At 35.7% G+C, this 14950-nt stretch overlaps 1 protein-coding gene across 5 annotated transcripts; it reads right to left on the bottom strand.

The window, feature by feature from the left end:
• Positions 1-525: 525 nt before the first annotated feature.
• LOC117122803 (serine hydroxymethyltransferase, cytosolic-like) lies at positions 526-14654 on the bottom strand. 5 transcript variants are annotated; one of them, XM_033268548.1, is made up of 9 exons: positions 14548-14645; positions 14241-14302; positions 13564-13790; positions 8604-8962; positions 7434-7646; positions 6623-6736; positions 3899-4021; positions 2842-3069; positions 526-1859 (listed from the first exon to the last, which is right to left on the bottom strand). In XM_033268548.1, exons 2-9 carry the CDS (start codon positions 14286-14288, stop codon positions 1696-1698), a joined length of 1476 nt encoding a protein of 491 aa, XP_033124439.1. In that variant the 5' UTR covers positions 14289-14302; positions 14548-14645; the 3' UTR covers positions 526-1695. The 5 variants fall into 5 exon arrangements, with proteins under 5 accessions (XP_033124439.1, XP_033124436.1, XP_033124437.1 ...); XM_033268545.1 differs by lacking the exon at positions 6623-6736 and adding an exon at positions 4934-5047; XM_033268546.1 differs by lacking the exon at positions 6623-6736 and adding an exon at positions 4934-5047 and having other exon boundaries at positions 14241-14316; positions 14548-14632.
• Between the last annotated feature and the right edge of the window lie 296 nt (positions 14655-14950).

Raw genomic sequence — 14950 nt, 5'->3', positions numbered from 1 at the left:
GCCAAATATTTCAGCACCCAACCGCATTTGCTTCGGATAAATACCTTCCAACTGAAGATTTTTTTTTTTTTATTGTACACAAAAATCTTTATTGTTATCTAAACAGGATATAGGATAGTGTAAAATGTACTAACATTCACAAATACACATTTGATCCAAATAAGTATAATAAAAAAAAAAATAATAATAAGTGTGATACACATACACCTGGTGTAAAATTTGGATGATCAGTATGTAATGTAGTACTAAGTCGTTAAAATTTGCTATCTTTGATATTACACTGTATTTAAATTTAGACAATCAATAATATAACATAACAGGCTACAGTATTGTTGATATTCTGTGAAGGGACCCCTCAGCAACTTTCATGACATTTATAATCTACTGATTTAATACTAAAATGCGCAATTTCTAGCCCACAGGGCCTGTGACTTGCTGTTACGCCACTGGAACTATTTGCTTCAGCTACGTATGGTACAGTACATCAACACCACCAACAAAGTAATTAAGGCTGATTAAAAAATATCCAATTTGATTTTTTTTTTATTAGTACAGTATTTCTAGCAGTACACATAATTAACAGACACACTGTTAATTAATTTACCAGTGATTAATACACACCATCTTACAGTGGAAGCACATTTTTTTTCCACGAAAGCACCTGGATTTGAAAATATGGTTTGAAACCAAACTAAGTAAAATCAAAATATCTACTATAAAATCATAAGTGCACTTCTTAAAAAAATAGTATGAACTATTAATTTTAGTTTATTTATTAAAAATGAATAAAAATAATGAGTCGTAACACACATTAAATTTAAAACTAAAAAAATACATTCATATCACCTTGTAGTGGGGGAATATTCAATTATTGGAAGAGCATAACTTACAGCAATGGTTATCGCCAATAGTTGGAATATGAATTCAATATTATGGATTTGACTTCCTGATTTTTAATTTGTTGGTTTATAATGGATCTATTTATATACCAATACTGTATAACCAACCAACCAACCAATATATGGCTACCGTTTGTTTAATAAATTTAATGGATATATTAAATGTCACCATAAAAAGGCAATTGAATTATCCATCTTATTGTGTGGTGTGTTATCACACCACCCCCTCACCAGCCACCACCTTAATGGATGAAATATAACGTAAAAGTTCATGCAGAAAAAGAAATCACAAATGCTAATGGCAAGATGCTGAGGGAGAATGAATGGAGAAATCGAGTTGATGTTAACCTACCATTCCATTATCTGTTTATGGTGATGTAAATATCATCACTGCCCTAATAAATATCTGTAAATCTCATTTACGTTTCCTCTAGGAATGAATAAAAATTTATACACATTAGCACACACAAAGCTTTTTTTAAGCTCTGTCTGCACTATTAAATTTTGTGACCAAATATGTGTAGCTTGTTACATCCAACATATGGACATATCACATTTATTTGTCCTATAACATTTGATAGAGAGGACAGAGCTTTAAACAATAAAATTAATAATAATTAAATGATTTATTGTGGTCCACTATCCCAATCCCTACAATTTTAAAATTACAACAATCAGAAATGTTCAAAAATAAACCATGATTGACTTTTGGTCCTTTAGTCTTTTCCTGGGGAGTTATCAAAGAACATTGTCCAATATAATTCTCCTAATTGAAACTTTCCTTGGAGAGGAAATCCTACAGGACGTCTTTTCCCGGGAGAGGGAATTTCGTGGCAAATGCTTCCACTTCATCCCTCAATGCTGCTAGTTTTTTCTGGTATTCCTCTGTTGCCATAGTAGCCATGAACTCCTTCAACAAAGGACCTGAGGCAGCTTTGATCTCTAAGGCGATAGCAATACCTGAAAAGAAAACGAATTGAATAAATATGTGATAACCGGTTATTTATTCATCTATTTTAAAGGATTTGTACAGTGTACATATCTATAAAAACTGCTCAATGCACTTTTTCCCTAGTGTAGGGAAATTCCCCTTTGTGTATAGTTCAACACTAATTAGATTCTGAATCATTCACCTCCTACCAGGTACCAATTTATACTCTTGGGTGAAGAGAGGGAACAGATAAAGTGTCTTACCCAAGGACATAAGCAGTGTGATGACCATCAGTCTTGAACTCCCAACCTTCCGTCCAATACCTTACATGCTGCGCCTCACGCTTTTAGTGCACTAAACATAAGGTTCGGGATTTTAAAATACAGTAGAATCCCTATTAAATGGACACCTTCAGGACCAAAAAGGAGTCACTTATATGGGGGTGTCCATTGAAGGTGGGAGTGGGGGGGTGGTTTGCTCTAGTGTTGAAAAGATACATTTTTCCCACTTCACAGCCAAAAAAAAAGTGTCCCCTCTGGGTGTCCCAGAGGACTCTATATTGTTTAAAGTCAGGCTCCGGAGGAATTTTTTTTTGGATATGTTGTACATCTGATTTTTATAAGACACAAAAAAACTTGGGAATGGTTGATGAGATACAGATTTTTTGTTTAATATTTAAAAACTTGGGGAGAAGGTGTAAAATAAGTTGGTTTTTTTAAAAATTCAAAAATCTGTATCTGTTTTTTGTCAAGCACCCTTTCAGTTTAATAACATCAAAAATATTTTTTGCCTGACTTTACTTTTTGTATTCATTATACTATGTTTGGATCATTGCTTTAAAATCAAAACATACCCTCTTCATGTACTTTCTATCAATTAAGCATCACCTGACTACGACTAGTTCAGGGTTACCAATTGTGTCTATTGGGGGCGCCATATTACTAAAATCTTTATTGAAAATAAGGGAATTGATAACAGCGTAGGAACAACTGTCGAAAGTCAAGAACTAACCTCTGTCAATAAAATCAACCACTTTTTCAAAGTCCTCTGCCTTAAGGTTGCGGGATGTGAGAGCTGGCGTGCCAAACCTCAGGCCGCTTGGTCTAAGTGCACTTTTATCGCCTGGACACGTGTTCTTATTACACGCAATGGAAATCTCCTCAAGAACCTTGTCTGCTCGGTTTCCGTCTAAATTCTTGGAGCGAAGATCCAGCAGAAGAAGATGGGTATCAGTGCCACCTATGTGGATGTACAAATGCGCTGGATTAAATAAGTTTCTTTTTCAAATAAAAAAACATACACCCATGAAAAATTTACCTGTGCCGCTTTGTTAGTTTAACCAAGTGAAGAGTGCCCAAAACGACTGAACAGGATAGTATTAATGAAGTTAAAAAATCAGTGCGAATCAGTCAAATCTTCTGAACACATGCTAATACCATTCCCATCCCTGAACTTTTCAGAGAAATGTACCAACAATTAGACTGACCGCACATACACAAAATCTTATAATCATAAAACCTACCAACAAACTGTGAACAGAGGTGTGATTTCAACAAGTAGATTTACTAATTAAAATTTTTCCAACAGCACCCAAAACAACTTCAAAATTGTTGCTTTATAAAGTACTTTGAAATCTCATCTACCCTACAAATAGGAAAGATTTTGAAGGTTCACTGTTCATTTAGCTGGGGATAGAACAAAATATTCTTTGCAGTATTAACTGAATACTGTTACCAACTAACTAACTAACTTACTAAACTAAACCAAATAACTGAAATAACAACAGCTTTGATTGAAAAACAGCACCAAAAATAACTTGAAAATTATTGCTTTTAAGTCAATCACCTTGTTATCTCATTTAGCCTAGGCTTAGGCTTCATTTGTGTTTGCCAATGGAGTAGAAATGCTGGTTAGGTTTATTGTGTGCATTAGGCTAGGCAGCAACATTTGTTTGAGATTTTTGCACACAAGGTGCAAAAACATGCACATATAGAAAAATTATGTGGAAGATAAAATGAAATAAAAATATTTAAAAATATTAGAATAATGTAATATTTGTTTTGTTTACCTGTAACAATATCATAGCCTCTATCCATCAGACATTTGGCCATAACCCGAGCATTTGCTATGACTTCACTTGCGTATGTTTTAAATTCTGGCTGCATGGCCTGCTTAAGGGCTACTGCTACACCTGAAATTAGAAATGAACCGTAACTTCAGACACAAGTGATGTTGTCAATTTGAAGTATACTACATCAGTTGCATTTTGAAGCTAACACAATAAGAAATCTTTTATTCATAAAATTTAAAATGGCATAAAAAAACACATTAAAATAGAATTTGAAAAAGAACCCTGAATGACGAACAGAATTGGGTTTGTAAGAAAAAAGAGACCAAAATAGATTAAAGTATACAAAAACAAGATCAACAATAAAATGGAATGAAGGAAATTGGGAGAAAAGTATACAAAAGAACATCTCTTAGTCTAACTTAATTAAAAGATCATAAAAAAGAACAAAAATGACAATGACCACATAAATAAATTAATGATTAGTAAGCAAATTTTGTATTTTTGCAAAATATGGCTGATGGCCTGTGAATAAAAAGATATGGTTAAACCTTAAAGTTTATCTTTTCCATGTGAAACAAACTAAACAAAGTCCAAAGACTTCATTCTAATGGGATTTTTTTGAGTTTTGTAGTACACCAGGAGACGATCCCCTACTGTAATATCTAACTTTGGCATGAGCCATATTGCGGAGGGAACCAACAATTCTTTCGAAAGATGGTGCGCGATTGTAACCTGCAATTTAGCACACACTTACAGAGAGAGGAGCGATGGAACAGACCAAGGGAAAAATGTTTTAATTCATTTCAGTGTGGCTTCCACCAGTTATAGCTAACAGAGCTTTCATCCTAGTCTAAAATAATACAAGAAAGGTACATCCTTCCAGTTAGAGCAAGTAAAATATAAACCATTTACAATGTAAAATACAAAAATGATACTTGATTAACAAAAAATTATGCCATCTAGGTAAACATATATTAAACATGTAAATTTCATGTTTTGTTATAAATCTACAAGAAGTACCGATATAATTACCTGCAATGGCATGATTATGTGGTCCTCCTTGAAGTCCGGGAAACACTGCTTCATTTATTGGCTTTTCAAGGTTATACATCTCCTCTTTTCCATCCTTTAATACTTTACGAACACCTTGTGAAATTAGAAAAAACAAAACAAGAAATTTGAAACAAAGCCACACACACAAGAATACCGTTTCTGGGTGAAATATTATTTACATAATTACTTTTTCTTTAACCCCACTGATTCGGTGTGAGAAAAACATCGCCTTCAATAATCTTTAGACCATGACTGAGGGGTTCAAGTCCCTCTACTCAGGGTGCTTGCGCAGAGGGACTGCTGGTGGTAGGAGGATCTAAGATCAGGTACTCAATGATGGTAAACATTATGCTTTCATACCAGGAACTGCATTTAAAACAACTGTGGCTGGATTGGAAAATAAATTACCTTGGATTGGATTGGATATAATTGGTGTAAACACCAAGGATAACCCACGAAAGTCTAAAAGAAAGAAATTTCCAATGGGGTCTGACAATTCTTTCGAAAGATGATGCGCGATTGTAACCTGCAATTTAGCACACACTTACAGAGAGAGGAGCGATGGAATTTTGTATTTTGCAAAATATGGCTGATGGCCTGTGAATAAAAAGATATGGTTAAACCTTAAAGTTTATCTTTTCCATGTGAAACAAACTAAACAAAGTCCAAAGACTTCATTCTAATGGGATTTTTTTTAGTTTTGTAGTACATCAGGAGATGATCCCCTACTGTTATCTAACTTTGGCATGAGCCATATTGCAGAGGGAACCAACAATTCTTTCGAAAGATGATGCGCGATTGTAACCTGCAATTTAGCACACACTTACAGAGAGAGGAGCGATGGAATTTTGTATTTTGCAAAATATGGCTGATGGCCTGTGAATAAAAAGATATGGTTAAACCTTAAAGTTTATCTTTTCCATGTGAAACAAACTAAACAAAGTCCAAAGGCTTCATTCTAATGGGATTTTTTTTAGTTTTGTAGTACATCAGGAGATGATCCCCTACTGTAATATCTAACTTTGGCATGAGCCATATTGCAGAGGGAACCACAATTCTTTCGAAAGATGATGCGCGATTGTAACCTGCAATTTAGCACACACTTACAGAGAGAGGAGCGATGGAATTTTGTATTTTGCAAAATATGGCTGATGGCCTGTGAATAAAAAGATATGGTTAAACCTTAAAGTTTATCTTTTCCATGTGAAACAAACTAAACAAAGTCCAAAGACTTCATTCTAATGGGATTTTTTTTAGTTTTGTAGTACATCATGAGATGATCCCCTACTGTAATATCTAACTTTGGCATGAGCCATATTGCAGAGGGAACCAACAATTCTTTCGAAAGATGATGCGCGATTGTAACCTGCAATTTAGCACACACTTACAGAGAGAGGAGCGATGGAACGGACCAAGGGAAAAATGTTTTAATTCAATTCAGTGTGGCTTCCACCAGTTATAGCCAACAGAGCTTTCATCCTAGTCTAAAATAATACGAGAAAGGTACATCCTTCCAGTTAGAGCAAGTAAAATATAAACCATTTACAATGTAAAATACAAAAACGATACTTGATTAACAAAAAATTATGCCATCTAGGTAAACATATATATTAAACATGTAAATTTCATGTTTTGTTATAAATCTACAAGAAGCACCGACATAATTACCTGCAATGGCATGATTATGTGGTCCTCCTTGAAGTCCGGGAAACACTGCTTCATTTATTGGCTTTTCAAGGTTATACATCTCCTCTTTTCCATTCTTTAATACTTTACGAACACCTTGTGAAATTAGAAAAAACAAAACAAGAAATTTGAAACAAAGCCACACACACAAGAATACCGTTTCTGGGTGAAATATTATTTACATAATTACTTTTTCTTTAACCCCACTGATTCGGTGTGAGAAAAACATCGCCTTCAATAATCTTTAGACCATGACTGAGGGGTTCAAGTCCCTCTACTCAGGGTGCTTGCGCAGAGGGACTGCTGGTGGTAGGAGGATCTAAGATCAGGTACTCAATGATGGTAAACATTATGCTTTCATACCAGGAACTGCATTTAAAACAACTTTGGCTGGATTGGAAAATAAATTACCTTGGATTGGATTGGATATAATTGGTGTAAACACCAAGGATAACCCACGAAAGTCTAAAAGAAAGAAATTTCCAATGGGGTCTGTTCTAGTGGCGATTTGGCAGTACACCGGGACAACCCCCTAATTTTTTTCTGAAGAGTGTACTGCTTTCTCTAAAGTGCACATGAGCCATAATGCACACAGAACCAACGGTTTTTAACGTCTCATCTGAAAGGCGGTGCGCTATCGTAACTTGCATTTCACCCCCTCTAGCTGAAATACAAGGAGAGCAGCGATGGGAATTGAACCGGAGACCAAGAGATCTCCAAGGTTCAGTGCACACAGTGGCTACCACCAGATTAGGTTATACTAAACCAAGGAAAAAATAATCATTAGACAAACCTTTTCTAAAGAATATAATTCCTGCTCTAGGACCACGTAGTGTCTTGTGTGTCGTACTACTAACCAAATCACAATGTTCGAATGGGTTCGCCACGAGCCCAGCGGACACTAGACCACTGACGTGGGCCATATCAGCTAGTAGGAGTGCGTTGTTTTCATCAGCAATTTCACGCAATTTAGCGTAGTCAAGATTTCTTGAGTAACAGCTGATACCTAAATATAAATTATATAATTATTATATTATATATCAAAATAATTGCCAATTTGCGTCATGTTGTCAATTTTAGATTTGGTTTGTGTTGAATTGTATTACAATTTGTAAATAATATGAGAGCCTTTTTGAGTCACTGTTTGCTAGAATTAGTACAGAGTTCACGTGCAAGAGGGTTCACACAGGACGCCAATGACACAATTTCATGTCCACACCTGTCCAACATACCACTAATGTATGGGAAGTAAATTTGCTGGCAGTGTTTGTCAGTACACAAACTCTAACCTCGGAAGTTTCATACAGTATGTTATTTTGTGTTTCATTACAGTTGATAAGAATGATTTTCAGTATAGAGCACCCTTTAATTATGCCTTGGTGTATGGAATGGAAAAAGTTTGGCATTCAACATTTTAAAAGTCACAACCCTGGAAAAATAGTTCGCTGATGGGTGGGGTATGTATGCATTAGGACTTAATACTGACTCGTTAAACATTACTACCCTAGAAGTGTAGTTTGGTTTTAGTTGGGGGTAAGGCAATTTGGTTTCTGTTAAAGAGCATAATTCCAAGCTTGCATAATTATTCGTACATCATAGGTCTTTTACTTTTGCATCCTGTTTTCATTAAGCTCTATACCAGAATATCAAATTTTCTTTATTTTACTTGTTTATTTTATATTTTAATCAAGACTATATTTAGGCATGGCACATGTTGTCAAATAAAATTAGATACCTGTATTCTGGACAGGTTCTCTTTTTTTTTTAGTTGGACACACTACAACATTTTCTTTGACAAAAAAATTGTTGTATACCCATAAATAGTCATAATTTGCCTATATATGGTCATGATGTGATGTCATCATGACCATTTTAGGCATGCCACATGATTTTGTCAAATCAAATTTGTTAGTCTGGACAGGGCATTAGTTTTCAGTCTCAAAAATAATCAGTTCATGCTTACCAGCAATGATTAGTTTTGGATGAAACAGTTTAGCATTTACTTGTAACTGTTCGTAATTGATCAGCCCCGACTTTGGATCGACCTTATATGGCATGGACTCAAAGAATATAGAAGTAGCAGACACTTTCCTCTTGTCCGTCATGAAACCATGGGATAAGTGGCCACCGTCAGGCAAGTCCAGGCCCATGATGCGACCATGTGGCTCGACCAGAGCAGTGTAGATGGCGAAGTTGGCAGGGGACCCCGAGTAGGGTTGGACATTCACACCCCATTTGTCAGGGCTCAACCCGAATGCCTCCAGAGCACGTTTCTGACAGAGAAGCTCAAGTTCATCAATGTATTTTGTTCCTCCATAATATCTATATTAAAGAGAAGCCACAATTCAGTACAAATTTTAAACTAGGTAATTATGATAATCTGTTTTCACTGTGATAAAGTTTACTGTAATGACTTATTCATACAGTAAAGACTAATTCATACAGTACTCCCAATTACGTATCCCTCCATCCGAACAGAGGTCGTAATTGAAAAAATTTGTAATTCAGAAAAATCAAATTTTTATAGTACCCAGTGTGAAGAAGGTAGGCCTTTGTCACAAAAAATGTCTTGGATTTTACTGTTTCCTGCAACAAATAATTTACAGAAGCCAAAATCACCTGTGCTCACTGTAAAGTTTTCATTTGAAGTGTTTCCGAACAAAACCATGACCAACAATGACCAAAACGTGTGTTATTCTGTTCATAAAAATCACAAATCCATGCTTATAGCACCCCCAATTAAGAAAGAGTGCTTGCTTTAAACTTAGCTTTATGTTACTTTACTGGTTTATTAAAACGTTTCCTTTCTCAGCTGATATAGCATTTTATATTATTTCTGAAGACTTTTAAATACAATCTTAAAGGTTTTTCTACTTAAAAACAATCGTTCGTAACGATGTCATCGCTGCAAATTGGGTTTGTAAAATCAAGAGTTCGTAATTGGGAGATTCGTAATTGGGAGATGTTACTGTACTTTCAAAAAAAGGTGGATTACAAACATTCTCATCTAATATAGTAAATATTATACTAAACTTATTCAAAAGAAATTATATTGTAAATGTGATAGTAAATGGGATTAAAAGGCAATTCAACTTGTTAGACAGTAATGCTATTAAATTTGTATCAGTATTCATGCCAGTAGCCAGGGGTATCAGATGAGCCCCCCCCCCACTTTTTTTTTTTTTTTTTTTATAGAAAAGCCCTTTTAAATTACTAGTGAAAAGTACCATTTGCATGGAAGTTGTTGACATTCGAACATTGGATATTTTGCCTTTTCTAATGCACCAAAATGCAATCTCAGATGTTATGACAACCATGGTTGAGCTGAGGTGAGTGTGTCCTCCTGCAAAATTATAATCCCATATCCTGTGCAGTCAAATTTAATTTTACAAAAAACTGTAGTATGCGCATTTATAGTCATAATATGCCTATATATGGTCATGTGATGTCACCATGACCATATTTAGGCATGTCATACAGTATGCTTTTGTCAAATAACATTTTGATAATCTGGACAAGACTTTAAAATCCTAAAATATACAGGTTTGGTGTGAACAGTCTTAAATATATGTTAAAACCACATTCCCAACAAAAATTCACTATAAATTTTTTTTTTCCAAATGCATACATTACTGTTCTCTAAGGCCAAGTTAAAAAAAAAGTAGTTTCTCGTCCTCATTTTTTTTTTTTTTTTAAGAGAATGAGGGCGGGTTTTTTTTTTTCTATAAGAAACAAAAAATAAAAGGGGGGCGAAATAAAAAAAAGCATGCTATCTATGTAATTTTAATTATGTTGTGATGTAGTTTAAAAATCATGCTAGAACAATCAAAACAAAACAAATATTTAAATTATAAACACTACAAATGTAAATAAAAAGATCATGTAGGCATTTAGAATGTCAAGCATAGTAGGCTTTCAATGTTCAAAAAGAAATCTTGGCCGTTTGGTCCGAGTTGTATTTCAGCGATGCAACTAAAATTATGTACAGTGTTAAATAGTATAACTAGGCCTAGAGTTATTGTACAACCAACCAATACTTGCACTTTCATGTATTTGTCGGCTATTGGGCCATCAAATTGGCCACTGGCGTATTTATTGAACACATCTGCCAATGTCAACCTCGTCTCATTTACAGAACGACCAAAGTACGGCTTTAAAAATTTAGATGGCGGATTAGTGTGTGCACGTACGTATGCACACACATACGAATAGGGGAGACCGGGGTCAGTTGTTACAAAATTTACATATTGTTCCTTAATTACGTAATTGAATGAGACAAACACACCATTTTTATTCTAATGCAAGAACAGTATATTGGTTATAAAAAGAATCCGTTAATTAATCATTAATTAATTAATTAATGAAGTAGATCAACTGTAACAAATTACCCCTGGTCAAGGGTATCTTGTTACACCATGTTGGGCAAGATGTTACATTGTACAAACTAGATAAAATGTTTAAAATATGTAAACAAACATGCTTTAAAGTGTATAAAAGAGACAACATTATTATTCTAGCGTTATAATTAACTGCAAGACTGCACTATAATGCATTTTAGCTACTCAACAAAACAGTCCATCAGAAATGTCCATTTTTTCTTTCTTACAATGATCTTCACGATCAGTAAACAGTCAAAATTACGAAAATGAGGTAAACTAAGACAAAATATGCGATCGATTTTGATTAAAAATTGAATATATAAAAAAAAAAAAAACAAAGCGGCCGAGAAACTACTATATTGGCATAAATTTTAGTTTTACGCAAAAGGATAAAAAATGAGAAATAGACTACTTTTCGTAGGAGATTACCAAATCTCTTTATGACTTCTTCATTAATTCGGAGGTTGTAGATCACATCTGCTGGAATCCTCTAGCTTTTGTGTATACATTATACAGTCAATAAAGTGAGCCCTCTCTAATGAGATTAGCTTTTGTATTCTGCATCTTGCACACTGCGATCGATAGAGTAGGCCTAACATATGCTTGTTTAAATGTCAAAATCTCAGTCAGAATCATTTTTTTTTTTTATTTGAAAAAAATACAATGAAATATTTTATTTCACAAGTGTCAAATACTGGCAACGGAAAAAATTATGTTTGCTCTTTTTATATCTGATAACAGAACTTTACATTTTTTTTTCATGTTGAGGAATGTCTAAATTCAGTTAAACTAGCAATTTCATATTATAAAATCACATATATAAAATAACATGTATAAAAATCAGATTTTCTTAATCACCAAAATTTTGCTGGGAAATGTGGCTTATGTTAAAAAGGGATTAATGAAATGTGGAAATCTGTTCAGTGTTGCTTTGCCTTTTTGAGGCACCTTGTCTAAAATACACAGTATCTTATACAGTATTATTTACATGGTCTTTTATAATTCTAATATTTAATAATCAGCAAATAAAATTATAGTTATCAATATCACTTCTGTCACCATCATCACGATTACATCGAATTAAGTATCAAACTTATTAATATCAATCCACTACCCGAGTCCACCCAGACTGTAAAATAATGCCTGCAGGCAAATATATCCTCAGTGCAAAAATTTTAGCACTAGAAATCCATCCACGCATTACAAAAAATATGTGCTAATTTCCGCACAAATCAGAGAATTAGCCCTAGCCTATGTGATTCTGCATACAGTTCCTATTTTTCTAGCAAATTTCTGCTGAATTTGTAGGTACTTTTTTGATGTGTCTCCTGCACAAATAAAATAATTTACGCCGTGGCTAGGGATACGGTACCGTATCAGAACTTCCAATTGCCAAAGGTACGGTAAATGATACTACGTCATGATTAGACAATAGAAATGACCGACGCGATTTTGGCTTTTTTGCAAAGTCGACGTCGCGATCATGTGAAACGTGTGGCGTGAACAGTTACGATCAAATTTATGTCATAAAACTTTAGGCCCATTTCATGTATTTCAATTGGGGCTTATCGCAATGTTTGAGATAAAAATCCTTTCTGTTATTCTTGCGTATTTTATGGTCTACCAATGTTCTACTTAGGCTAGGCCTAGGGCCTAGCACCGAATACCCGCCTAGGGGCCTATTATAGGCATACTACTAGGCTAGGCTTACTGTAGTGCTACTACAAAGTATAGAGTTGTTGCGGCTCTGAGTCGATTCGGCCCCGGGTCGTTTCGGCCCTCAGTTGGTATTTTTGTCATGCATTTCGGCAGCGGTGCATGGAGCGCCGAAGGTGCGGCCACGAATAATAATTTAATCGAACAAGGTGGCTAAGCAGTATACCGTTTGTTAAACATGAAACTTAGGCTATATTACTGCAACATTATATATCAAATGATGTTTTTTCTTTTTACAGAAACAACGCAAATTGGCAAGTCGAATGGTTTGGAGACACGTTTCTTTTTATCGTTTCCATACGATAATTAAATTAAATTCATAGCCAGGTTTCAACTAGGGTGAGGGCCTAAGATAGGCAGTAACAACAAGGAAAGGTCGGAACAAGGCCTAGAGATGTTCAGGCAGGCCTATCCTACCTAGGCATAGCTAGGTATAGGTCGGCCTACTACTCTCTAGCTATAGGCCCTCCGGCTTCGCTAGGTTTCAGCTAAGGCAGGGGTAGCTAAGGCCTAGGCATGGCTTCTACTATTAAAATACTTTATTCTCGCTTGATGTCGCCAAATCTAGCAAAACTGCTATCATTTGCTATAAGGCCTCAGGCTTGTCAACAACACCCGCGAACGAACAAAATTTCTTATCTCCGATCGTTGCCAACACACACTCACACATTCTTGCAGCAGCAGTGCACTGAATGATGTCACGCATGTATCGGCGTTTCTATTGGCTAAACATGACGTAATATCATTTACCGTACCTTTAGCAATCGGAAGTTCCGATACGGTACCGTATCTCTAGCCCCGACGAATAATTTACAGTGTGGTACAGACCTTGTGCCGGGGTAACCTTCGGAGTATTTATTGTTGAGACATGATCCGAGGGCTTCAAGAACGGCTTTACTTGCGAAGTTCTCGGAAGCAATGAGCTCAAGACCTCTACGCTGACGGTCCTTTTCTTTCAAGATTATGTTGTAAATATCCGGGTCGTTCTGCTCCAAAGGTTGGTCACCAAACCACGGACTTGTCTTACCATTTGCCAATGTCTCACCCATATTATCCTGTCCAACAATCACAAGTTTTTAATTACATATCAATTGTCTATAGTAGGACCATATTAATGAAGGATGTCAATTTGTCAATACGAATGAATGCCACTTCGAGCGAATGCTAGTTTTAAAAGAAGATGCCACTTCGAGTGAATGCTATTTGTGCGAAATAAAGATCTAGGCCTAGGCCTAGTTTTGCTTGTGCGAATAAACTTTATTCTCTACTCTTGCTTTCGTCCACACAGTGGACTTCAGATCAGGAGACCGACTGTTACAATCTCCTGATAAATGTTTACTGTGCTGACAAAAGCTAGGTAAGCTATCCTACAGTAGGCCTACATAGACTGAATGAAATGAATAAACTGTGACAGGTAAACCGACTCTAGGCTAGTACTAGTAGGCTAGACAGGCCTGACACACCGCCACAACACCGGAGAGGTTTACTAATACTATTTTACTTACTGGCTCAGTCTTAGCACGTTTCTTGGCAGGAGAGATTGATGAGCTCATGTAGTTATTCTAGTCTGAAAAATATAACCTGTTTGTTGCATTCACGTTAAAATTCCAATAAGACCTAGGCACTAGCTACGCTACGTGTATGTAAGAACTCCCTGGTTGAATAAACTGGTGGCGTGACACATTAACACATGGCGCCTAGCCTAGGGCTGGGCTAAATGCAGACTCAAGTAGGGCGGCCTACCTACTACCTAAAGGCCTAGTCGTGGAGAGGATGACTCTTTGAAGGATACTGTTTTCTGTTATTACATACCGGTATAATTCATAAAACTAGCCTAGATTGTAGCTTAATGATGATTACGCTTAACAACGAAGCTACCATACACCTGAATTGTAATCTACCAAAACACTAGAGGGCAGCAAACTTCTTTCAATACTGAATGATACGTTGTTTCTGAATACTGTACTACTCAGTATTATATTTTTTAATTTATTTTGTTTTACTGTTTGTTTTTTTTTCATCTTCTTTCTAAAATTTATTATAATTTTCAGGAAGGTACTGAGAGGCGCATGATTCTTAGGCCCCGCTTGTAGTTACAGGGCCGGCGGAACGTTTTTCAAAGTGGGGGGCCCACTTATAAGCAGGCCAGTAACAGGGGTCTTGGGTCCTGGGGGGGGCAAAGGTAATAATTTTCCCGGTTAGTAATTTATGACTT

Source organism: Anneissia japonica, unplaced genomic scaffold (assembly GCF_011630105.1).
Source record: "Anneissia japonica isolate Jap-2015-1 unplaced genomic scaffold, ASM1163010v1 scaffold288162_len571657_cov150, whole genome shotgun sequence".
NCBI lineage: Eukaryota > Metazoa > Echinodermata > Crinoidea > Comatulida > Comatulidae > Anneissia > Anneissia japonica.
The sequence above is the reverse complement of the archived record's forward strand: the minus strand, read 5'-3'. Positions and strand labels throughout refer to the sequence as shown.

Coding starts and splice junctions, on each gene's coding strand:
- LOC117122803 (XM_033268548.1), bottom strand. CDS start 14,288: ATGAGCTCATCAATCTCTCCTGCCAAGAAACGTGCTAAGACTGAGCCA. Junction 13,791..14,240: donor AACGTGCTAAGACTGAGCCA/GTAAGTAAAATA, acceptor ATTGTTGGACAG/GATAATATGGGTGAGACATT. Junction 6,737..7,433: donor AATTATATTCTTTAGAAAAG/GTTTGTCTAATG, acceptor TAATTTCACAAG/GTGTTCGTAAAGTATTAAAG.